Source organism: Artemia sp. Qi Xiang Cuo, chromosome 20, assembly GCF_049724085.1.
Source record: "Artemia sp. Qi Xiang Cuo chromosome 20, ASM4972408v1, whole genome shotgun sequence".
Classification (NCBI taxonomy): Eukaryota; Metazoa; Arthropoda; class Branchiopoda; order Anostraca; family Artemiidae; genus Artemia; species Artemia sp. Qi Xiang Cuo.
The window spans coordinates 4,087,987-4,115,380 of record NC_142813.1 but is presented as its reverse complement, the minus strand read 5'-3'; the positions used below and the strand labels follow the sequence as shown (position 1 = coordinate 4,115,380).

Below are 27,394 nucleotides of genomic sequence, written 5' to 3'. Positions count from 1 at the left end.
ATTAGTTTTTCATCAAAAAGTAAACAACTCCCATCAAACCCAAAATTAACGAAAATAGAATCAAACAATCTACCAAGCATACAACTACCACAAATCAGTATCAATAAATAAATGAAACCCAAAACGAACAGAAATTAAAATAGATAACAAGAGTCAAACTCAAAACGAGCAGAAATTAACATGAGTTGGGTTCAAAACCCATATGATTTCTATAAGCCAGAATATAATTTGTACTTAACTGAAAAAAATTCAGACGAATTTACTGAAAAAAATGTGCATTGTCAGTTTAATATACATATGCTGATATTTATTCCTTAAAAAATGATATCTTAAAGTTATAAAAGTGAAAACATTTAAAAGAATTTTTCAGTAAAGCGCAAATTCTATTCTGGCTTTTAGTAATCATAGGGGTATTGAACCCTACTCATATTAATTTTTGCTCGTTTTGAGTTTGACTCTGTTATCTATTTTAATTTCTGTTCGTTTTGGGTTTCATTTATTTATTGATACTGATTTGTGGTAGTTGTATGCTTGGTAGATTGGTTGATTCTATTTTCGTTCATTTTTGGTTTGATGGAGTTCTTTCTTTTTTGTTGAAAAACTTATTTTGTGGAAAAAGTTTTTTTTAATTAATTTCTGTTCGTTTTACATTGAAATATTTTTTTTAAGCGAAAAAGAAAATAATATTTTGAATCATTCCGGTTTTCTCTTAAGAATTTTATAGTTTGGCCTGCTATTTATATACTGGAGAAACTTCTTGAGCAATTTTTAACGACATAGACTCTTTTCAAAATTATGACACAAATAGTAGTGTTTAATTTTTGATTTCTTCAGCTCATTTTACGAATAAGCTTTTTTTAATACGTTGAACAAAATGGCTATCTCAAATTTTAATTGTAAGTGTTTGGGGAAACTATGGGCGTGGGGGGGAATTTGCCCTCTGATCACTTTCGACTAATAAAAAATGCACTAGTCCTCTCAATATCCAATCGAATGAGCCCTTTTTGACCCTTCTACGAATAAAATATCTATAAAAACTTTATATACCCTGAGAGTACAACTTAAGACCCTTGTCCTGAGGGCTATGGGGGGATGGCGATATCATCCTCAAATTTCCAGACCTTTCAACCACGTTTAACAACATGAATATATCAAAATGTTGATCGAAAATGGCTGGGGAAATGATGGGCGTGGGGGGGGGGATTCTCCCTCCGTTTACTTTCGACTATTAAAAAGAACAATAGGCCTCTCGATTTCCAAAAAATAGTCCTTTTTGAACTTATTACGACAACGCTTCTTATAAAAACATTTTACGCCCCCAGGGCATAACTTACAACCTTAGCACTGAGAGTTGTGGGGGGGGGGTCGTTATACTCAAAGACATAATTCTCGGACCCTTCAACTACCTTCAACAAAATGGCTATATCAAAATGTTGATCGGAAGTGTTTGGGGAAATAATGGGTGTGAGTGGGGGGGGTGTTCGTCCTAAATTCCAGTTCTAATTTCCAGAACTTTCAACAACGTTGAACAAAATGCATATCTCTAAATTTTAATTGAATGCGTTTGGGGACAGGGTGGGCGTGAGAGGGGGGTTAGTTTCTCTCCATTCACTTTCAACTATTTAAAAGGGCACTAGCCCTTTCGTTTTCCAATCAAATGAGCCCCTTTAGAAGTGTCTATGACAAAACTTTCTATAAGAACCTTATATGCCCCCAGGGCATAACTCACAACCCTTGCACTGAGGGCTCTGAGGGGGTTATCATCCTCGAAGACCTAATTTCTAGTACTTTCAACTACGCTGAACGAAATGGATATATAAAAACTTTGATTGGATGTGTTTGGGGAAGTGAGAGAGGGGTTAGTTGCCCTCAAATCACTTCCAACTATCAAAAAGGGCACTAGCCCTTTGAATTTCCAATCGAATGAGCCCTTTTTCAAGTTTCTATAACAAAGCTTTCAATAAAAACCTTATATGCCCCCCAGGGCATAACTTATAACCCTTAACCTGAAGACTTTGGGGAGAATGTCCTGCTCAAAGATATAATTTCCAGAACTTTCAACTGCGTTGAACAAAATGGCTATCTCAAAATTTTGATTGGATGTGTATGGGGAAATGGTGGGCGTGGAAGGGGTGTTAGATGCCTTCCAATCACTTTCTACCATTAAAAAGGGCACTAGCCATTTCCATTTCCAATCGAATGAGCCCTTTTTGAAGTTTCTACGAGAACGCTTACTATAAAATCCTTATATGTCCCCAAGGTCATAACTTACAATCATTTCCCTGAGGGATGTGGGGGGGGGGTGTCAGCCTCATAGACCTAATTTCGAGAACTTTCAACTACGTTGAACCAAATGTCTATCTCAAAATTTTGATTGGATGTGTTTGGGGAAAAGGTGGGTATTAGAGGGGGGTTAGTTGCCCTCCTATTACTTTCGACTATTAAAAAGGGCACTAGCCCGGCAGCACCCGGCAGCACCAATTCATCCGAATCATTATTACTACTACTAAAAACTCACCGCAGCACCGAGCCGCCTGAGGCCAACACAGCTACGCACGCTCCTCCTCCATCCCAATCTATTCAAAGCCTTCCGTTATATCTTTATTTATGACGTCCTCCCACCTCAGACGATGACGACCTGCTTTCCGTTTAGCCCTAGAAGGTTGGCCGAAAAGAACAATCTTCGGCAATCTGTCATCCTTCATCCGCACAACGTGCCCTAGCCACCTCAACCTTTCTTTCATTATAGCCCTAGAGAGCGGTATTGAACCACATCTTCCATACAGCCTATTGTTTGGAATACGGTCAGTCAGCCGGGTACCTGGTACCCAGAACAATCCGTAAGAAATTTTTCTGGTAAATATCTAGCAAATCTTCATCCGCTTTTCGGAGCGCCCATGCTTCAGAGCAATATTTCACTACTGTCATCACTGTAGCTTCTAATATTCTAATCTTGGTTTGCAAACTTATTTTCCTACTCCTTCAAACTTTTTCTTACTGTGTAAAAACACCCTGAACCTTGGCTGTTCTACTTTTGACATCTTCACTGCTCCCACCATCTTTATTAATAATACTACCAAGGTAAGTGAAGCTGTCGACCTGATCAATCTTTTCATTACCCAACTTCCCCTTTTCATCTTCATTTATTCCTAGCCTTAGTGACTTAGTCTTCTTGACATTAATTTTCAAACCTATTCTAGCACCCTGAACTCGCAAAACCTCCAAAACTTCATTCGTTTTGCTCACACTTTCATCTAGGATGCTTAAATCATCAGCATAATCTAAGTCCAGGAGACCTTTTCCTCCCCATTTGATTCCGTGGTCTCCCATTGCCTTTCCTGTGCTCCTTAAAACACAGTCCATCAAAATAATCCATATAAAGGGGGATAGAACACAACCCTGCTTAACTCCTGATTTAATACAAAACCAGCTGTTAACCTCATTTCCTACCTTAACCGCAGCAGTGTTATTCTCGTATATAGCACTAATCACTTTAACGTATTTGTCTGGTAGACCATACAAGGATAAAGCCTTTACCAAAGCTCTTCTATCAACAGAATCGAACACTTGCTAATAATCTGTAAGGGTAAGCGCCAAAGCTGTTTGGAAACTCTGGAACTTATGAGTCATTAGCTCAAGAGTAAAAATGTGGTCGACGCGTCCTGTATCTTTTCTGAAACCGAATTGTTCTTCACTTAAGGCCTGCTCTACAGCATCTCTCAATCTAAAAAGTATCAAAATTACAATGTAATTTACCACCTACAGATACCAGACTAATGCATCCATAATTACCAGACTCACTTTTATCACCTTTCTTATAAAGTGGATTAATTAAGGTTTTCCTAAAATCATTAGGTACTTCACCTTTTTCCAAGTTCATATTCATAATCTTCAATAGCTTATTTCTAACCTCAGAGCCACCATATTTAAGAAACTCATTTACCACCCTATCAGCACCGCCTCATTATTTTTTAATCCTTTTAGTACAGTCGCTAATTCCTCCGAACCCGAACCCTTCCTGGTTTTGTTAAAGTTTTTTAACTGGCTTGGTTACCAGCATTAAAAAAATGATAGGTCTAATCATGGCTAGAAACATCCTGGCTTTTCCAATTTGGTTAGATTCTTTCTAGTTTTGGCAAGATTATTTAACTGGTTAGGTTTAATACCCTGAGAAATATGTTATATCAAATCATGGTTTCATGGGATTTAGTCAATAATTCCTGGCTTTACCAATTCAGCCAGATCATTTCTGGTTTTATTAAGGTTTTTTAACTGGCTTGGTTACCAACTTTAAAAATATGATAGGTCTAATCATGGCTAGAGACATCCTGGCTTTTCCGATTTGGTAAAAATTTTTCTAGTTTTGGCGAGATTATTTAACTGGTTAGGTTTAATAACCTTAGAAATATGGTATATCAAATCATGGCTTCATAAGATTACATCAATACTTCCTGGCTTTACCAATTCAGCCAAATCATTTCTGGTTTTATTAAGGTTTTTTAACTGGCTTGGTTACCAACTTTAAAAATATGATAGGTCTAATCATGGCTAGAGATATCCTGGCTTTTCCGATTTGGTCAGATTCTTTCTAGTTTTGGCGAGATTATTTAACTGGTTAGGTTTAATTCCCTTAGAAATACGGTATATCAAATCATGTCATAGAATCAATACTTCATGGCTTTACGAATTTAGCCAAATCACTTTTGATTTTACTAAAGTTTTTTATCTGGTTTGGATACCAACTTAAAAAAAAAGATAGGTCTAATCATGGCTAGAGACATCCTGGCTTTTCCGATTTGGTCAGATTCTTTCTAGTTTTGGCGAGATTATTTAACTGGTTTGGTTTAACACTTTTCGAAATATGGTATCTCAAATAATGGCATCAAATCAATACTTCCTGGCTTTACCAATTTAGCCAGACCATTTCTGGTTTTATTAAGGTTTTTTAACTGGTTTGGTTACCAACTTTAAAAATATGATAGGTCTAATCATGGCTGAAACATCCTGGCTTTTCCGATTTAGTCAGATTCTTTCTAGTTTTGGCGAGATTATTTAACTGGTTAGGTTTAATTCCCTTAGAAATATGGTATATCAAATCAGGGTATAGAATCAATACTTCCTGGCTTTACCAATTTAGCCAAATCATTTTTGATTTTACTAAGGTTTATTATCTGGCTTGGTTACCAACTTAAAAAATATGATAGGTCTCATCATGGCTAGAGACATCCTGGATTTTCCGATTTGGTCAGATTCTTTCTAGTTTTGGCGAAATTATTTAACTGGTTAGGTTTAACACTTTTCGAAATATGGTATCTCAAATAATGGCATCAAATCAATACTTCCTGGCTTTACCAATTCAGCCAGACCATTTCTTGTTTTATTAAGATTTTTTAACTGGTTTGGTTACCAACTTTAAAAATATGATAGGTCTAATCATGGCTAGAGACATCCTGGCATTTCCGATTTGGTCAGATTCTTTCTAGTTTTGGCGAGATTATTTAACTGGTTAGGTTTAACACTTTTCGAAATATGGTATCTCAAATAATGGCATCAAATCAATACTTCCTGGCTTTACCAATTCAGCCAGACCATTTCTGGTTTTATTAAGGTTTTTTAACTGGTTTGGTTACCAACTTTAAAAATATGATAGGTCTAATCATGGCTAGAGACATCATGGCTTTTCAGATTTGGTCAGATTCTTTCTAGTTTTGGCGAGATTAGTTAACTGGTTAGGTTCAATATCCTTAGAAACACAGTATATCAAATCAAGGCTTCATGGCATCAAATCAATACTTCCTGGCTTTACCAATTCCGCCAATTTATTTCTGTATTTTTTAAGATTTTTAACTGGTTTCTGGGTTTTCGGATTTGGTCAGATTCTTTCTAGTTTTGGCCAGATTATTTAACTGGTTAGCTTTAATACTTTTAGAAATATGGTATGTCAAATCATGGCTTCTTGGCATCAAATCAGTACTTCCTGGCTTTACCAATCCTGCCAAATTATTTCTGGTCTTATTAAGGTGTTTTAACTGGTTTGGTTTCCAACTTTAAAAATATGATAGGTGTAACCATGGCTAGAGACATCCTGGATCTTCTGATTTGGTCAGATTCTTTCTAGTTTTGGCGAGATTATTTAACTAGTTAGGTTTAATACTTTTAGAAATATGGTACATCATTTCTGGTTCAACCAAGGTTTTTTAACTGCTTTGGTTACCAACTTTAAAAATAAGATAGGTCTAATCATGGCTAGAGAAATCCTGGCTTTTCCAATTTGATTAGATTCTTTCTAGTTTTGGCGAAAATATTTAACTTGTTAGGTTTAATTGCCTTAGAAATATGGTATATCAAATCAATACTTCCTGGCTTTACCATCATGGCAAGAGACATCATGGCTTTTCCAATTTGGTTAGATTCTTTCTAGTTTTGGCGAGATTATTTAACTGGTTAGGTTCAATATCCTTAGAAACACAGTATATCAAATCAAGGCTTGATGGCATCAAATCAATACTTCCTGGCTTTGCCAATTCCGCCAAATTATTTCTGGTTTTACTAAGATTTTTAACTGGTTTCTGGGTTTTCGGATTTGGTCAGATTTTTTCTAGTTTCGGCCAGATTATTTAACTGGTTAGGTTTAATACTTTTAGAAATATGGTATGTCAAATCATGGCTTCTTGGCATCAAATCAATACTTCCTGGCTTTACCAATCCATCCAAATTATTTCTGGTCTTATTAAGGTGTTTTAACTGGTTTGGTTACCAATTTTAAAAATATAATAGGTGTAACCATGGCTAGAGACATCCTGGATCTTCCGATTTGATCAGATTCTTTCTAGTTTTGGCCAGATTATTTAACTAGTAAGGTTTAATACTTCTAGAAATATGGTACATCAAAACATGGCTTCATGGCATCAAATCAATACTCCCTGGCTTTACCAATTCAGCAAAATCATTTCTGGTTTAATCGAGATTTTTTAACTGGTTTGGTTACCAACTTTAAAAATAAGATAGGTCTAATCATGGCTAGAGACATCCTGGCTTTTACAATTTGATTAGATTCTTTCTAGTTTTGGCGAAAATATTTAACTCGTTAGGTTTAATTCCCTTAGAAATATGGTATATCAAATCATGGCATCAAATCAATACTTCCTGGCTTTACCATCATGGCTAGAGACATCATGGCTTTTCCAATTTGGTTAGATTCTTTCTAGTTTTGGCGAGAAAATTTAACTCGTTTGGTTTAATTACTTTAGAAATATGGTACATCAAATCATGGCATCAAATCAATACTTCCTGGCTTTACAAATTCCGCCAAATTATTTCTGGTTTTATTAAGATTTTTAACAGGTTTCTGGGTTTCCGGATTTGGTCAGATTCTTTCTAGTTTTGGCCAGATTATTTGACTGGTTAGGTTTAATACTTTTAGAAATATGGTATGTCAAATCATGGCTTCTTGGCATCAAATCAATACTTCCTGACTTTACCAATTCAGCCAAATCATTTCTGGTTTTATTAAGGTTTTCAACTGGTTTAGTTACCAACTTTAAAAATATGATAGGTCTAATGATGGCTAGAGACAACCTGGCTTTTCCGACTTGGTCAGATTTTTTCTATTTTTGGCGAGATTATTTAACCGGTTAGGTTCAATATCATTATAAATATAATATATCAAATCATGGCTTCATGGCATCAAATCAATACTTCCTGGCTTTACCTATTCGGCCAAATCATTTCTGGTTTTATTAAGGTTTTTAACTGTTTGGTTACCAACTTTAAAATTATGATAGGTCTAATCATGGCAAGAGACATCCTGGCTTTTCCGATTTGGTCAGATTCTTTCTAGTTTTGGCGAGATTATTCAACTGGTTAGGTTCAATGCCATTAGAAATATAATATATCAAATCATGGCTTCATGGCATCAAAGCAGTACTTCCTGGCTTTACCAATTTTGCCAAATCATTTCTGGTTTTATTAAGGTTTTCAACTGATTTGGTTACCAACTTTAAAAATATGATAGGTCTAATGATGGCTAGAGACATCCTGGCTTTTCCGATTTGGTCAAATTCTTTCTAGTTTCGGGGCGTATATCTAACTGGTTAGGTTTAATACCCTTAGAAATATAATTTATCAAATCATGGCTTCATGTCATCAAATCAATACTTCCTGGCCTTCCCAATCCAGCCAAATCATTTCTGGTTTTATTAATGTTTCCCAACTGGTTTGGTTACCAACTTTAAAAATATGATAGGTCGAATCACGGCTTGAGACATCCTGGCTTTGCCGATTTGGTCAGATTCTTTCTAGTTTTGGCGAGATTATTTAACTAGTTAGGTTTAATACTTTTAGAAATATGGTACATCATTTCTGGTTCAACCAAGGTTTTTTAACTGCTTTGGTTACCAACTTTAAAAATAAGATAGGTCTAATCATGGCTAGAGAAATCCTGGATTTTCCAATTTGATTAGATTCTTTCTAGTTTTGGCGAAAATATTTAACTTGTTAGGTTTAATTGCCTTAGAAATATGGTATATCAAATCAATACTTCCTGGCTTTACCATCATGGCAAGAGACATCATGGCTTTTCCAATTTGGTTAGATTCTTTCTAGTTTTGGCGAGATTATTTAACTGGTTAGGTTCAATATCCTTAGAAACACAGTATATCAAATCAAGGCTTGATGGCATCAAATCAATACTTCCTGGCTTTGCCAATTCCGCCAAATTATTTCTGGTTTTACTAAGATTGGTAACTGGTTTCTGGGTTTTCGGATTTGGTCAGATTTTTTCTAGTTTCGGCCAGATTATTTAACTGGTTAGGTTTAATACTTTTAGAAATATGGTATGTCAAATCATGGCTTCTTGGCATCAAATCAATACTTCCTGGCTTTACCAATCCATCCAAATTATTTCTGGTCTTATTAAGGTGTTTTAACTGGTTTGGTTACCAATTTTAAAAATATAATAGGTGTAACCATGGCTAGAGACATCCTGGATCTTCCGATTTGATCAGATTCTTTATAGTTTTGGCCAGATTATTTAACTAGTAAGGTTTAATACTTCTAGAAATATGGTACATCAAAACATGGCTTCATGGCATCAAATCAATACTCCCTGGCTTTACCAATTCAGCAAAATCATTTCTGGTTTAATCGAGATTTTTTAACTGGTTTGGTTACCAACTTTAAAAATAAGATAGGTCTAATCATGGCTAGAGACATCCTGGCTTTTACAATTTGATTAGATTCTTTCTAGTTTTGGAAAAAATATTTAACTCGTTAGGTTTAATTCCCTTAGAAATATGGTATATCAAATCATGGCATCAAATCAATACTTCCTGGCTTTACCATCATGGCTAGAGACATCATGGCTTTTCCAATTTGGTTAGATTCTTTCTAGTTTTGGCGAGAAAATTTAACTCGTTTGGTTTAATTCCTTTAGAAATATGGTACATCAAATCATGGCATCAAATCAATACTTCCTGGCTTTACAAATTCCGCCAAATTATTTCTGGTTTTATTAAGATTTTTAACAGGTTTCTGGGTTTCCGGATTTGGTCAGATTCTTTCTAGTTTTGGCCAGATTATTTGACTGGTTAGGTTTAATACTTTTAGAAATATGGTATGTCAAATCATGGCTTCTTGGCATCAAATCAATACTTCCTGACTTTACCAATTCAGCCAAATCATTTCTGGTTTTATTAAGGTTTTCAACTGGTTTAGTTACCAACTTTAAAAATATGATAGGTCTAATGATGGCTAGAGACAACCTGGCTTTTCCGACTTGGTCAGATTTTTTCTATTTTTGGCGAGATTATTTAACCGGTTAGGTTCAATATCATCACAAATATAATATATCAAATCATGGCTTCATGGCATCAAATCAATACTTCCTGGCTTTACCTATTCGGCCAAATCATTTCTGGTTTTATTAAGGTTTTTAACTGTTTGGTTACCAACTTTAAAATTATGATAGGTCTAATCATGGCAAGAGACATCCTGGCTTTTCCGATTTGGTCAGATTCTTTCTAGTTTTGGCGAGATTATTTAACTGGTTAGGTTCAATGCCATTAGAAATATAATATATCAAATCATGGCTTCATGGCATCAAAGCAGTACTTCCTGGCTTTACCAATTTTTCCAAATCATTTCTGGTTTTATTAAGGTTTTCAACTGATTTGGTTACCAACTTTAAAAATATGATAGGTCTAATGATGGCTAGAGACATCCTGGCTTTTCCGATTTGGTCAAATTCTTTCTAGTTTCGGGGAGATTATCTAACTGGTTAGGTTTAATACCCTTAGAAATATAATTTTATCAAATCATGGCTTCATGGCATCAAATCAATACTTCCTGGCCTTCCCAATCCAGCCAAATCATTTCTGTTTTTATTAATGTTTCCCAACTGGTTTGGTTACCAACTTTAAAAATATGATAGGTCAAATCACGGCTTGAGACATCCTGGCTTTGCCGATTTGGTCAGATTCTTTCTAGTTTTGGCGAGATTATTTAAAGATCAATGCCATTAGAAATATAATATATCAAATCATGGCTTCATGGCATCAAAGCAGTACTTCCTGGCTTTACCATTTCGGCCAAATCATTTCTGGTTTTATTAAGGTTTTCAACTGGTTTGGTTACCAACTTTAAAAATATGATAGGTCTAATGATGGCTAGAGACACCCTGGCTTTTCCGATTTGGTCAAATTCTTTCTAGTTTCGGGGAGATTATCTAACTGGTTAGGTTTAATACCCTTAGAAATATAATTTATCAAATCATGGCTTCCTGGCATCAAATCAATACTTCCTGGCCTTCCCAATCCAGCCAAATCCTTTCTGGTTTTATTAAGGTTTCCCAACTAGTTTGGTTACCAACTTTAAAAATATGATAGGTCGAATCATGGCTTGAGACATCCTGGCTTTGCCGATTTGGTCAGATTCTTTCTCGTTCTGTCTATTTTTTGGTACTTGTTAATTAAAAAAAACACACCCAAGAAGTAAAGTTAGGTTATTCTAACGAAATATAACCTTTAGTTCATGTAATTATATAATTGGAGCTATATATTTGCACATTAGGGACAGGTGGGTTGTAAGATATTTGGACAGCTCCCCTAACCTAACATAACCTACCCCCCCTCCCCCTAATGTGCAAATATATAGGCCAAATTATACAAGTCCAATGCATTTTATCACCCACCACCTGTCTTTGTGGCTATGAAACCGGTTTTCTCAGATCTAACCTAAGCGCAATTATTGAGTGTGTTTCCTTTAATTAACAAGTAACTTTTTTTCAATAGTTAGGTTAACCCATTTGGAAATGCAGTTTGACAAAGGCAGAGACAACCTGGCTTCAATTTGGTCAGATTCGTTCTGGTTTTATTGAGGTTTTTTAACTTGTTTTGTTACCAACTTTAAAGATATTATATTTTTAGTCATGGCATGGCTTCTCTGATTTAGTCAGCTTCTTTCTCGTTGTGCCAATATTGTTTTGTGCTTTTAGTGGCTATATAAACCCATTTAGAAATGTAGTATGTCAAAGCTTAGGACCTCCTGGCTCCACTTCTGTCCTGTTCATTCCGGTTTTATTGAGGTTTTACAACTGGTTTTGCTACCGACTTTAAAAATATGATACGCCTAATCATGGTTAGAGACCTCCTGGCTATTCTAATTTGGTCAGATTCTTTCTCGTTGGGTTAATTTTTTTTCAATGAATTGGTTAACGTGCTTAGAAATGCATCATTTCAAAGCTTAAGACTTTGCACCATGGCAATCATGGCAATCATGGCACCAAGTTCATTCTGGTTTCGAAAATACGATAATAGTCTTCGCTTTGAATGCTATTTATTTTTTTGTTCAGAATTTGCACTTATTAATCATAGCCTTACCTGCCCTCAGCCGTTCTATGGATATGTTATAGGTTTTGCCCTTCATTTGTAGGACTAATATCAATAAAGGAAGGAATTTTGACCTTGAAAGCATCAAGAGGGATTTTTAGGTCCAAATTTCCTAACTTCGCATGATAGGTCATTCAGGCCAACATGAAGGGGGAATTCGCCTCCTAGCTTCCCTTCATTTTGTGAAGTATATTTGGACTAGCATGCAATACAGGTGTTGAGGGAATGATGATTGGCAGTTGAAAGATGGCAGTTTTTAAAAAAAATTGTAGTCTTATAAATTTAATGATTGTGATAAAAACTTGAGATTTAACACACAAATCGGGAGGTTGTGAAGAGGTTATACTTGGTTATAAGCAAGAGGTTATAAGCAAGTATAAGAGGTTGTACTTATACTTGGGATAAATCTTATATATAAACACGCATAGGTTAAATAAACAAAAAAATTAAGTAAAATGAGACATTAAAACTTAAACCAAAAAGAGATTATTCCTCATAACCTCATTCCTTATAAACTCATTCTTTTTACTAAAATTTGACTCTTCATTTTAAATACTAAGCACAATGTGATAAAATCAAAAAGTGATAAAAACTTCAGTTCTTTATCACAAAACTTTTAGAATGATAGGTCTTATTAAACTTGCATTTGCTTAAACAGTAACATTTTCAGTTCAAAAATCGCAAGGCATTCGGAAAATAAAATAGTTGTAAATTATCAACTGACTATTTGTGCATTGTAAAATGTTTTCAGCACAAGCAGAAGGGGGGTGAGGAGGGTGAGCCCCATCTATATATTCGAGAATTTTAAGATTTAGTGACAGACTGTTTTCAAATAATTTCGTTACTCTTTATATTCACTTGAAAAAGCTTATTGTTTTGTAGGTATTTCACCCATGTTCAAAAGATGTCCTCTATGCAAGCAAAGAGAAAAAGGACATAAAAACAACAAGAAACTCAAAATAACATGGGCTTAAAAAACAATAAAACTAATCAAAAAGATGAAAACCAAAATTAAAATCAAGATAAAATAAAAACACAATAGTTATTCTTGTCCTATCCAAAAACAATGACAGTTTTGAATTTATTTTACTTTTATGATCACTGATCATTGATCATATGATCATTTACTTTTATTTACTTTTATGATCAAAAGACATCCTCCATGCAAGCAAAGAGAAAGCAAAAATGAAAAAAAAAATAATATGGGCTTCAAGAGCAATACAACTAATTAAAAAGATGAAAACCGAAAATAAAATCAAGATGTTTTTTTATCAAGATAAAAAAAACACATTGGCTATTCTTGCCCTACCCAAAAACAATAGCAACAAATCAGAGTTCCATATACAATAGAATCACTTCTGTCCAATCCAGAAACATACCTTCTGAATTGGACAGAAACAACTCTATGACTGCTACTAATACCAAAATTCATGGCAGCACAAAGCTGCACGAGTGCAACACAGCTGCACATGCTATTCCTCTGCTCCAACCTTTTCGAAACTCTCTATTCCCTCCTATGAAGTTTCAATTTCTTTTAAATCCTTTTTTTATGACCTCTTGCTACCCATTCAGGGGCAACGTTCTCTTCATTCAACCTCTGGTGGATGGGCAAAAACTCCAATTTTAGGCAATTTATCGTCATTTCTCTTTAAAACATGGCCTAGCCAATTAACTTTACTGCACATTCCGTTTTACCTTACTTCCTTGATCGAAAAAAAAACTTTATTGCAACTTGATTTTAATTTTCTTTTTTATTGATTTGTTCTATCCCTTTTAAATCAGTATTGTTTTCAGTTTCTCCTTGCTTTAATTTTCGTTTTCTACTTCATTTGTGCTAAAGATGGCTTAATGATCAAAAACTTATAAATGTATATTTTATATAATTATTCATTTGTGAATTCAATAGCCTTAGACCTGACTTCTCATTATCTTTTTGGAATATTCTCATAAATGTCCAAATTAGCTTTAAATCTTTTATTACACAAGAGTCGTTCTATCTTATAGTAATTTTTGGTAAATTTAAATCTAAACAGATGAATGAATAAAAAAAAAGAATTAATAGACAAATTACCTCCAACAAGAAGTTTAGAGCCATCTGGAATATCTTTTACAGCCTCAACTGGGTCTTCATAAAAATGTGCAGCTTTGCTTACAGACGTTGAAAAAAATGAAATAATTCTCTGCAAAGAAAGAGTAAATTTTTTTGTATTTAAATAATCACTATTTAATAAATTACTAATCAAATTAACAGCTTTAATTGGATCTTCACAGAATGTGTAGCTTAACAGAAGCTGAAAAAAAAATCCCTAGAAAGAAAACTATGATTACTTAAAAAGATTTAAATAACTATTCAAATTGCTTTAAATAATTAATTTGATAAATTTAAATAATTAATTAAACTGAATTTAATTATCCATTAAACTGATTTTCATACCTTGCAAGTGAGACTCCACAAGATCAAATTATAAATCTTTGATGGTTTTCTACCATTTACAAAAATGATTAAGCAGCAAGATCTAGGCAGCAACAACAGACTGTTCATGTTGCAGACTGCTTCTAAACCTTTTCAAGATCTCCTAAAATAGGTTAAAAACAAAGTCAATCCCCTAACAAACCCATTGTAATAAATATTAGTTTGAGGCTAGTTATTTGTTTGAGCTGTACTGCCTAATTATCGAAACCATCTTTGATTAATACATAGGTATTTTTAACCTATATCGAATAAATATAATATCGAGTAAATATTTTTATAATATTTTTATCGCAATATTTTCTTCCTAAATATTTTCTTTTCTAAATTTTTGCATGTGAAGCCTACATGCAATGAATTCTCATTAATCTCAACAATTGGGTGGCATATAATTGAACTCTGCAGATAATCAAAAATAGGACAGAGACCACAAAAATCAATATAAAATTAATTTTGGTCCCTCTTATTGATATAATATTATTGTACCATTATTTGACTTGATTATATTTTATTTTATAAACTTTTTAATGATACTATCTGGTTGTCCTAACCCAATTAGGCTGAATAAGGCATAGTATTGTTATTGTCTGTGTATACATAGTTACTCTTTACATAGCTACTCTAGAACGCACATAGCCAATCAAAAAAGGCATAATGTTTATAATTTTATTATGCAGATATGAAAAAAAAAACTATTTTCTTAAATTAGGGGGGGGGGGGGCTTCCCAAAATTGTTCATTTGAATTTTATTCATACAGGATGATACAAGGTAAAGCTGGTTCACAGATATACATATATTCCTGATTAGCCATATTTTTCAGACATTTATCAGACATCAATACACATTTGTCACTAAAGACCTTATACCACTTATAAGGCTATATGGAATGCATGTATAGTGGTATCTATCAATTGTCTATGGCAAATATGGCTGATGAGAAATATATGTGAACCAGTTTTACTTTATATGGGGACCAAGGATAAAATTGCCGAGGTTCTGGAAGATGCAGCTAGACAGCATAATAGTAAAATATTGTACTGGCATGTTAAAAAATTGAGAGGGAGTAGTAAATCCGGACTTGGCCCAGTTAAAGATAGGAATTGGGCCACAATTAGCGATAAAAAACAAAAACAAAAGAGAGATGGGCCGAACATTTTGAAAAATTGCTTAACCGAGATACTACTACAACTACTAACAACTCACCACAGCACCAAGCCGCCTGAGGCCAACACAACTACGCACGCTTCTCCTCCATCCCAATCTATTCAAAGCCTCCCTTTTTACACCCGCCCACGAAGTTCCCATTTCCTTTAAATCCTTCTTTATGACATCCTTCCACCCCAGACGAGGACGACCTGCTTTCCGTTTAGCCCTAGACGGTTGGCCAAAAACAACAATCTTCAGCAATCTGTCATCACTCATCCGCACAACTTGCCCTAGCCACCTCAACAATTCTTTCATTATAGCCCTATAGAGCGGTATTGAACCACATTTTTCGTATAGCCTATCGTTTGACATACGGTCAGTCAGCCGGGTACCCAAAACAATCCTTAAGCAATTTCTCAGGAAACCATCTAGCAAATCTTCATCCGCTTATCGGAGCGCCCATGCTTCAGAGCCATCTTTGACCACTGTCATCACTGTAGCTTCTAATATTCTAATCTTGGTTTGCAGACTTATCTTCCTGTTCTTCCAAACTTTTTTTAACTGTGAAAAAACATCCTGAGCCTCGGCTATTCTACTTTTAACATCTTCACTGCTCCCACCATCATTACTAATAATACTACCAAGGTAAGTGAAGCTGCCCACTTGATCAATCTTTTCGTTACCCAACGTCACCTTTTCATCTTCACTTATTCCTAGCCTTAGTAACTTAGTCTTCTTAACATTCATTTTCAAAACTATTCTAGCACCCTGAACTCGGAAAGCCTCTAAAATTTTATTCATTTTGCTCACACTTTCATCTAGGATGCTTAAATCATCCGCATAATCTAAGTCCAGGAGACTTTTTCCTCCCCATTTGATTCCAGGGTCTCCCATTGCCTTTCCTGTGCTCCTTAAGACACAGTCCATCAAAATAATCCATATAAAGGGGGATAGAACACAACCCTGCTTAACTCCTGATTTAATACCTGATTAACCAAGATAGAGTTGCAAGAAAAGAAATAGAGGAAAATGAGAAAGTTTCTGATACCATGGATGTGAAGGAAGATTTATTTTGTGAAGAGGAATTAGCGACAGTACTAAAAGGATTAAAAAATAATAAGGCTCCAGGTGCTGATAGGGTGGTAATTGAGTTTCTTAAATATAGTGGCTCTGAAGTTAGAAATAAGTTACTGAAGATTATGAATATGATTTTTGAAAAAGGGGAAGTACCTAATGATTTTAGGAAAACCTTCATTAAGCCACTTTATAAAAAAGGTGATAAGAGTGAGTGTGGTAATTATCAAGGCATTAGTCTGGTCTCTGTAGGTAGTAAATTACTTAGTAATATGATACTTTTTAGACTGAGAGATACCGTAGACAAAGTTTTAAGGGAAGAACAGTGTGGTTTTAGAAAAGGTAGAGGGTGTGTCAACCAAATTTTCACTCTTTCACGGCTAATAATTGAGAAGTGCCTGAGTTTTCAACCACCTTTGGTCCTTAGTTTTATAGATTATGAGCAAGCGTTCGATTCTGTTGATAGAAGAGCTTTAGTAAAGGTTATATCCTTGTATTGTATACCAGAAAAATACATTAATGTGATTAGTGCTATGTACAAGAATAACACTGCTGCACTTAAGCTAGGAAATGAGGTTAGTAGCTGGTTTCGTATTAAATTAGGAGTTAAGCAGGGATGTGCTCTTTCCCCATTAATATGGATCATTTTGATGGACTTTGTCCTAAGGTGCACAGGAAAGGCAATGGGAGAACACGGAGCCATGTGCGGAAGAAAAATTTTCCTGGACTTAGATTATGCTGATGATTTAAGCATCCTAGATGAAGGTGTGAGAAAATGAATGAAGTTTTAGAGGTTTTGCAAGTTCAGGGTGCAAGAATAGGTTTGAAAATTAACGTTAAGAAGGCTAAGTCACTAAGGCTAGGAATAAGAGAAGATGAAAAGGTGACGTTGGGCAATGACAAGATTAATCAGGTGGACAGCTTCACTTACCTTGGTAGTATTATGAGTAAAGATGGTGGGAGCTGTGAAAATGTTAAAAGGAGAATAGCCAAGGCTCAGGGTGTTTCTTCACAGTTAAAAATAGTTTGGAAGAATAGGAAGATAAGTCTGCAAACCAAGATTGGAATATTAGAAGCTACAGTGATGACAGTGGTCAAAGATGGCTCTGAAGCATGGGCGCTCCGATAAACGGATGAAGATTTGCTAGATGTTTTCCAGAGAAATTGCTTAAGGATTGTTCTGGGTACCTGGCTGACTGACCGTATTTCAAACAATAGGCTATACGAAAAATGTGGTTCAATACCGCCCTCTAGGGCTATTATGAAAGAAAGGTTGAGGTGGCTAGGGCATGTTGTGCAGATGAATGATGAAAGATTGCTGAAGATTGTCCTTTTTGGCCAACCGTCTAGGGCTAAACGGAAAGCAGGTTGTCCTCGTCTGGTGTGGGAGGACGTCATAAAGAAAGATTTAAAGGAAATGGCAACTTTGTGGGCGAATGTAAAAAGGGAGGCTTCAAATAGATTGGGATGGAGGAGGAGCATGCATAGCTGTGTTGGCCTCAGACGGCTTGATGCTGTGGTGAGTTGTTAGTAGTAGTAGTTTACTTTATATTATCCTGTTTAAATATAATCCTCAAGTTCAAGTTCATTCAATTTAATTTAGTTCAAGTTCATTTAATTTCTCATTAAATCACTACAAGACAGAATAACACTTGTACAATATGAATCAATGGAAAAGAAAATATTTACAGAGGGTGCCTACACAGTGAGTTATACTCGAAAACAAGCACAAAAAAAAAATTAAAGAAATAATAATAATAATAATAGCAAATGATGAAAAGAAATAATAATACACTAGATATACTCGGAAGAAAATGAGACACCACACTGAACCCACAGCCCACACCTCAAATCAATATATTACCACATAATTAAATATTTATCAACAATAGCACCAGCCAACATGACTTCAAATAAATAAATAGTTATCTATAATTACTTATTAGATATAGTTTGAATTTAGCTTTAGAAACTGGAATAGAAAAACGCGAATCTATATTACTTTCATAAATATTCCAGAACTTTATTATTGAATTTTTAGGAGAAACTCTGGATCTTTTAGTTCGGATTCTAGGGCAATGTAATTTGGCTGAACTTCTTCTTAAACAGTAATTATTCTGGACAAAAGAAACTAAAGAGAAGTTACTAGAATTTAAAGCCAATGGTAATAATTCTTTTATTTGTTTTAGTCTGAGAAGGACACAATGTGCAGGAAGGACTAGATCAACTGGCAATATTCTTAAAAATATATAAAGGCTCTTAGTAGGGGATTTATTGGAGAGGGAAGATGGGGAAGGAAGGAGTGCTTTTAATGTACAAAGGGCGTTATTTTGAAGACGTTGAAGGGGCTTAATTAGAGATTTGAAAGTATTTAAATAAGCAATTGGACAATAATTAAAACAAGCATGGATTAGAGAATAATAAACTGACTTAAGAGCAGGGAAAGGGAGGTTGAATTTTAGATACCGCAGTAACCCCACATTCCTTCCTAGCTGTATCCTTAGCCTATCAAGATGAAGTTTCCAAGATAAATTTTCATCAACTGTTAGCCCTAGATACTTACAAGACTTGTGTAACTAGTTCTCCGTTGAAACGGACAGATATTTGGGAAGTCGACGGTACTGCATGTGAAATTCGAGAGAAGATGATAAAATGGGTCTTCGAAGAGTTTAACATCATGAGGTTGTCAACAAACCACTGCAATAGCTTCTTTAGACCAAAACAGAGGTTTTCTCTGACGGATGGTTCATCTGTACCTGTGACAGAATTAGCCGCGTCGTCTGTGAATAGTAGAGCAAGTCCATCATCAGTGATAGTGTCCAGAAAGTCATTGGCGTATATTAAAAATAGTAGTGGTCCAAGAGTTGAACCTTGTGGTACTCCTACCTTTTCAGAACATGGCGTTTTTACCAATCTTATATCCAGAAGAATCAGATGACAAATTGTGTCAAACGCTTTTTTTACATCCACAAATATTGTAGCTGGTATCATATCATGGTCCATTGCATCATTCAAAAACTGTAGCAAAGCCAATATAGAATGTGCGGTTGAGTGCCCAGGCCTAAATCCAAACTGATACTTGTTGAAGAAGTTAGACCTAGTCAGGTAATTCATCAGTCTGTTGTAGATGCAATGCTCCATAATTTTCGAAAAAGCAGATAGAATAGAGATAGGCCAGTAGTTTGAAGGCAGCTTGGGGTCACTACCTTTGTGGAGGGGTATAACCTTTGCTGACTTGAAGACAGTAGGAAAGATGCCATCTTTAAATGAAGAATTGATGATGTGTGCGATAACACTGACATAGCAATCAATGGTCTTCTTTATGAGGTATTTTGACGACCCATCTGGACCTTTGGAGTGACCGTTTTTCATGGCTTGAACAATCTTCAGCAGTTCGTCTTCAGTGACTGGCGACAGAAACATAGAGGAGCAGGACGGCGAAGGTAGATATTTTTTGTAATTATCCATGACGACAGTTGAAAGGTCATAAGCTTCCTCTATGGTTGCTTCTCCAATGCATGCAAAAAATTCACTTAACGTGTTGGCAACTTTTTGTGGGGATATTGAGGATGTTCCATCAGGCTTGGCTAAGTTCTTAGGAAACACATTAGTTTTTTGTTGATTCAAGCATTCACTTATCAATTTCCATGTACACTTTGGCAATCCCTCTGCTTTTTGAAACTAATTATGGTAGTAAGCCTGTTTAGCTTTCCTGAGCAGGGTTGTCAGAGTAATTTTATAATTCTTGAATTCCATTCCAAGTACATCAGGATTATCAATATATTGCCTGAATAGCATATTTTTGTGTTCAATACTGGTTAGTAAGCCTTGGGTGATCCAAGGCTTTTTCGGGGTCGCATACCTGGAGCGCTTTTTCAAAAAGGGAAAAAGCCTTTTTCCTTTGTCTTTTTAATGTCAGCCATCAAGAATCAGTCTGTATTTTTCTGAATGTTGACAAATTACTTTTATTCATGAGGTAAAAATAACTTATAAATGACAAGACAGTTAAAGCTGTAGCTAGAATTGGGTCCTTGGTCCATTTTTTTTTTTTTTTTTTTTTGGGGGGGGGGGGCAATGTTGCATGCAAACTGTGTTCTTAAGATACTCATGAAATGTGACATGAAGATTGTCAATTCAATGTTATCTAGTGACATTTACAGGTTCTTCAACTGTAGTCACTAGAAGATGCAATTTCAGGTAATAAGATTTATTAATACAAAAAACACATCCAAAATAAAACACCCCCAGCAAAGCTTTATGGCCAGGAATGAAGGGAGAAAGAAAAACAAACAAAAGCATTTGACAAGGTGCACCATGACCTCTTGTTACTGCTATTGTTAATGTTACTTGCTTATGTTATGTTACTTGTTACTGCTTGTTAAATGCTTATAGAGTCCATGTTGAGTTTATAGGTTGGATTGAGGCTTTTTGTCAAATAGAACTCAGAGGGTTCCCACAAATACTAAAAATGGTATCAGCTCCTCTGAGTCAGCTGTAGTTCTCATTGGTGTCCTGTGTGGAACCATCTTAGGGCCTAATTTGTTTCAGGCACAGATCCAGAGCCTTAGCTTGGGAGGGGCAGCAGTACCAAAAGGAAAAAGTGGAACATCAACCCCCCCCCTTTAAAATTTTGTTTAAAATAATTGAATTAAGCCTGGGTTTATTATTGACATAATGCAATGCAACAGGAGATCAACTGGATCACTTTGCCACTTGCAAAAGGCATTGAGAAGCTTTGTCAAGGTCAAGATTGCCACTAAACATGGCACTAATCCATTGGCCAATCAGAGGAAACCCCAGTCAAAAAGGTCTCTTGTTGCCTGTTAAATTTGGTGAGTTATAATATTTCTGATTGCTCTTTGATACCATCATGGTGTGGTCAGTTTGCAATATAAGATGAATGGATAATCTAAGCATCTGGACACCAATGTGAAAGGCTTCTATATAAGCTCACACCCGTATCACTATGCAATAGTCTCTCAGATGCCACTGTTCAGTCCAAAACTACTGATCCATCCAAGGAGGGTGTTGATTGGGACTGGATAAATGAGGAATGGAAGCTAACTGGGGATGCTGCCTAACCTTGTTGAAGCTTACACCCCCAGCAAGATTCTCTACACGAGGTTAAACACCACCTTATCTTGCTAGTAAATCTAATCTAAGATAATAAAATTTGAAGTCATATCAAGGGTTTTTTCCCTAAATTTAAGAAACAGATCTTCAAAACCTTGCAAATTGGAGTTGAGCAAAGGAACCCTATGAGGCTTACAAACACTTTTTTGTGCTTCAATTGATCAAAATATCTATTTTGCAAATGTTTCACTTTTATCACATAAACCTTATTAAAGGTCATTAAATGTCAGTACCCACTAGAGGGAGAAGGAATGGAGTTAGGTACTTCAAAATATCTTCCCATGAGGCAAGGACAGATCTAGAGCAAAATCTAGGGGGGGGGGGGGGGAGGCAATGTGACAAGGGCACCAATAATTTACCAAATTGACAAGCTTACTTAAAACCATGTTGGGACCAAGATGGGTCCAGGATTGCACAAAGCCTCTATTCATACTAGAGGTCCCAGGGACTTCTTGCTCTCTGGTTCTAAGCCGGCTTAAGCACTTTGGTGTAGACTTGAGAAGATATGTGATCCCCGTCCTGCACTGATATTTGGAATCATTGCTTTTCCTGAGGCCAAAATAATTTTAATGGTTTAAAGAATATGAAAATTGGAACTTGGAATGTTACAACATTAAAAAATGACTATCATATCAACGATTGACTGATGAATTCAGACAATTCAAACTGGACTTATTAGGAGTTTCAGAAACTCATATTCCAGGGATAGGAAGTACAAAATTAGGTGATATAGAATTTGTTTACTCAGGCAGGAAAGATGGGGTACATAGACAGGGAGTAGGGATCATGATGAACAAGGAAGCTGCTAAGTCTTGTTTAGGCTGGGAAGGTATTAATAATATAATACTAATTGCTCATTTTATGACTAAAAAGGCCAGATTTATAGTAGTATATGCCCCTGTAGAACTGACTGACATAGATACTAGTGACTCAGATGAATTTTACTTACACTTACAGGAGCAAATAGACAGGGTCCCAGATAGAAATATGATTTTTTTTTTTACTAGGAGATTTTAATGCCCCAGGTTGGTAAAAATAAGGATAGATGGTATCCTAGCCTAGGTAAATTTGGTGTAGGACTTATTGATTATGTTATAGTAAACCTAAGAATGGCAGGATCAATACAAAATACTACGGTACATAGGGGTGCTGTTATTGATGTTAAAAGTATAGATCACCATCTAGTCATGTCTAGGGTTAATTTAAAGCTGAAATTTTGGAAGGGTAACTACATCCCAGGAAGTTATGATGTTGGTATACCCCAGAATGAGAATTTGAGAGAAACTTTCCAGGAACAGTTGAATACTAAACTTAACAGTTTAAAATTTGATAATGTGGAGGATTGTTGGAATAAATTTAGAAGTTGCTGAAGCTGTCTTAGGGGAAAAATCTAGGACTGCAGCTAAGAGTATTAGTGAAAAAGCTTTATGTTTAATAGAAAGGAGAAAGGACTTGAACAAGAACTATCTGAGTGATAGATCATACAAAAGCAAAAGGAATGTAAAGTTAGTGGAGAAAGCATTAAAATATGAACTAAGGAGGTGTGAAGTGGAGGCCATAAATAAAATTTCCAAGGACCTGGAAGATGCAGCTAGACAGCATAATAGTCAAATATTGTACTGGCATGTTAATAAATTGAGAAATAGTAGTTAATCAGGACTTGTCCCAATTAAAGATAGGAATAGGCCACAAGTAGTGATAAGGAAAGAGTTAAAGAAAGATGGACAGAACATTTTGAGAATTTGCTAAACCAAGATAGAGTTGCAGGAAAAGATATAGAGGAAAATGAAAAAGTTTGGGATAGCTTTGATGTGAGGGAAGATTTTCTCTGTAAGGAGGAATAAGCGACAGTACTAAAGGAATTAAAAAATTATAAGGCTTTAGGTGCTGATAGGGTGCTAAATGAGTTTCTTAAATATGGTGGCTCTGAGGTTAGAAATAAGTTACTGAAGATAATGAATGTGATTTTTTTAAAAGGGGAAGTACCTAACAATTTTAGGAAAACCTTAATTAAGCCACTTTATAAAGAAAGGTGATAAGAGTGAGTGTGGTAATTATCAAGGCATTAGTCTGGTCTCTGTAGGTAGCAAATTACTTAATAATAAAATACTTTTAAGACTGAGAGATGCTGTAGGCAAAGTTTTAAGTAAAGAACAGTGCAGTTTCAGAAATGGTAGAGGATGTGTTGACAAAATTTTCACTCTTAGGTTAATAATTGAGAACTGCCTGAGTTGCCAAACATCTTTGGTCCTCAGTTTTATATATTATGAGCAAGCACTTGATTCTGTTGACATAAGAGTTTTCGCAAAGGTTTTATCCTTGTACAATATACCAGATAAATACATTGAAGTGATTAGTGCTATGTACAAGAACAACACTGCTGCAGTTAAGGTAGGAAAGGAGGTTAGCAGCCGATTTTGTATTAAACCAGGAATTAAGCAGGGTTGTGTTCTATCCCCCTTTATATAGATCATTTTGATGGACATTGTCTTAAGGAGCACAGGAAAGGCAATGGGAGACCATCAAATCAAATGGGGAGAAAAGTCTCCTTGACTTAGATTATGCTGATGATTTAAGCATCCTAGATGAAAGTGTGAGCAAAATGAATGAGCTTTTAGAGGTTTTACGAGTTTGGGGTGCTAGAATAGGTTTGAAAATTAATGTTAAGAAGACTCTGTCACTAAGGCTAGGAATAAGTGAAGGTGACATTGGGTAATGAAAAGATTGATCAGGTGGGCAACTTTACTTACCTTGGTAGTATTATTAGTGAAGATGGTGGGAGTAGAGAAAATGTTAAAAGTAGAACAGCCAAGGCTCAGGGTGTTTTTCCACAGTTAAAAAAAAGTTTGGAAAAATAGGAAGATAAGTCTGCAAACCAAGATTAGAATATTAGAAGCTACAGTGATGACAGTGGTTAAATATGGCTCTGAAGCATAGGTGCTCTGAAAAGCAGACAAAGATTTGCTAGATGTTTTCCAGAGAAATTGCTTATGGATTGTTCTGGGTAACTGGCTGACTGACAGTATTTTGATCAGTAGGCTATACAAAAAATTGTAAATTTTTTGTTATTCATACTATTGACTTATGAATAAAATAAATATACCACTCAATGCCTTTTTTATGCTCTTTCTAAATATAATAATCATTTTTGTCAGAAATGAATTTTACCCCCACAACTATATATATACCAATTCAGGGTATATATTTGCACATTAAAGGGGTGGGGGTAAATTTTATTTCTTATGTAAATGAGAGGTAAGTTTAAACTTTCCCCTATCCCCCCCTAATGTGCAAATATAGCCTATACCCTGAATTGGTATATATAAGGGTGGGAATAAAATTCATTTCCAACAAAAATGATTATTATATTTGGAAAGAGCATAAAAAAAGGCATCAAATAGTATGTTTATTTTATTCATAACTCAATAGGCCTAACATGAATAACAAAAAAATTACTAAAAACTTTAGTTCAATATGCTAGCCTACTGCTTTCAGGGGGTATATTGAAAGAAAGGTTGAGGTGGCTAGGCCAGGTTCTGCAGATGAAGGATGACAGATTGCCAAAGATTGTCCTTTTTGGCCAACTGTCTAGGGCTAAAGCAGATTGTCCTTGTCTGGGATGGGAGGACATCATAAAGAAAGATTTAAAGGAAATGGGAATTTCCTGGGAGGGTGTAAAGAGGAGGCTTTGAATAGATTGGGATGGAGGAGGAGCATGCATAGCTGTGTTAGCCTCAGGAGGCTTGGCACTGCAGTGAATTGTTAGTAGTAGTAGGAGTAGTTTACCAATGTTTCTTTATGGAGAGGCCAACCCATAAATAGCACCTACATTTTCAGAGTTTTTAAGGGTTTCCTTCAAAATCAGGTTTCAGAATTTTAAAGTTTTAAGTGTGTTCTTAAGCTTAAACTTTATCCAAATTTTTTACTGTTTATCTAACCTTAACTCTGTGTCCTAGGATAGCCTGTCAGGGAGACAATGAACTTTTTTAAGTGGACTGAAAGACATAAGAAGGAAAAACATTGCTAGGAAAATCTGTTAACCTTATTATGAGCATTCCCATTCTTGATGAAAACGTCTGCAACAAATTTAAACATATTTTCAGTCAATGTTCCCCCGTTTTCAGGTTAAAAAAAGTTTTGCCAAATTTGAATATTGTCCAGCTGACTGTTCTCTCAAGTGCCATCTATTAATAATTGAAAAGGCAAAAAGATACCGTACTTTTTTATGAAATTTAAAAAGTATGGGAGTGTAAACGAAAAGCTGGCTTTTTACAGTATTATTTGAAAAAAACTACGTTTTCTAAAGAGTTAAAGAGGTTAAGTCACAAGTTCGAACCTTAAAACGTACAGGGATTAGGAGGTGCAGTTGGGGGGCTGCCGCCCCCCAAACCCCCGCTTCCTTATATGAAAGGGGCTGTGCCCTCTTCAACGCCTCGCTCTTTACGCTAAAGTTTTTATCGTTTAAAAAAAAGAGCTGTGAGAAAGTCAAACTTTAGCTTAAAGAGCGAGGTGTTGAGGAGGGCACAGCCCCTTTCATATACGGAAGCGGGGGTTTAGGGGGCGGCAGCCCCCCAACTGCACCTCCTAATCCAAGTTTGACGTTTGACTTAACATAAGTTGGGTTCAAAATCCCCTATGCCTTCCCAAGGCCAGAACAAAATTTGCACTTTACTGATTTATATGTAAATATACCCTTGGTGTATTAGTTATGAATATGGTGTAGTATCCATAGTATGAATATGGTGCATATACCCTTGATGATATGGTGTACGGTGCGGAATATGGTGGCATATACCCTTAGTGTAATAGGTATGAATACTTGACGAGTATGGTGCGTAATATGGTGGTATATACCCTTGGTGTAGCAGTAATGAATATGGTAGAGTATTCACAGTATGAGTATAGTGCTTAATATGGTGCATATACCTTTGACGAGAGGCTGCTTCATGCATACGTTCTTGTACGCGTGCCAGGTCACATTGCGAAACGGTAAAGCTTTCGAGCTATATCTGAACATAGAAAGGGAAATAGGGGAAAAGTATTTCCCCCCGGTTGGTCAGAAGAATGTTTCAGGAAATTCGCAATTCTTGTCAGTTTTGGGCCATACCCTTGCCTTTAAATACTTCTTTTTTAGATTAGTTTCAAGTTAAGAAAGAATTAAGGAGCTTAAATTTAAGGATCCTTGTCCCCTAGTTCATAAGATGGTCTTGTTCATTTAAAGTTGCAAAATTAGTAAGAACGAACCTTAAAGGTAAAGACTTCCTGTATCTAAGAAAACCTTAAAGGAACAAGAAAGAAAAGAAAAATTACTTGTAAAACTGGAAGGGGAATGTTTTCTCAAGTAGGAATTTTCAGGATAATACACTGAATTAAAACTAAGCAAAATTCAAAATCGAAAATTTTGGCCATATATTTAATAGTTGATGCAGCAGAAAATAAAATAAATAAAAAAAAATATATTTTAAAGAGGCTAACATCTTTTCAAACTGAGGTTAGGTGCAAAGCCTAAAAACCAAAGTCAAAATGCAAACACGAATGAAAACACGCTTCGGTTCCGACAGCTGTTTGGAAAATCCAGGTTCAAGAAAAAAGTCAATCCTTCTATATACAATTTTCTTCAAGTGGGGGTGGGGGGGGAGATCTGTGAGAGCAATGATTTGGCAATATTTTGACACACTTTAAAAT

At 35.5% G+C, this 27,394-nt stretch overlaps 1 protein-coding gene across 1 annotated transcript in view; it reads right to left on the bottom strand.

Annotated features, from left to right (window-relative positions):
- SCOT (Succinyl-CoA:3-ketoacid CoA transferase) overlaps window positions 1-25,855 on the bottom strand; it is an 81,270-nt gene extending 55,415 nt beyond the window's left edge. Inside the window, exons 1-2 of the mRNA XM_089106450.1 lie at window positions 25,751-25,855; window positions 13,957-14,065 (exon numbers count right to left, since the gene is read on the bottom strand). Of these exons, the coding sequence (XP_088962576.1) occupies window positions 13,957-14,065; window positions 25,751-25,804 (163 nt within the window). The 5' untranslated portion in view covers window positions 25,805-25,855. The remainder of the gene's footprint in view (window positions 1-13,956; window positions 14,066-25,750) is intronic.
- Window positions 25,856-27,394: the final 1,539 nt, after the last annotated feature.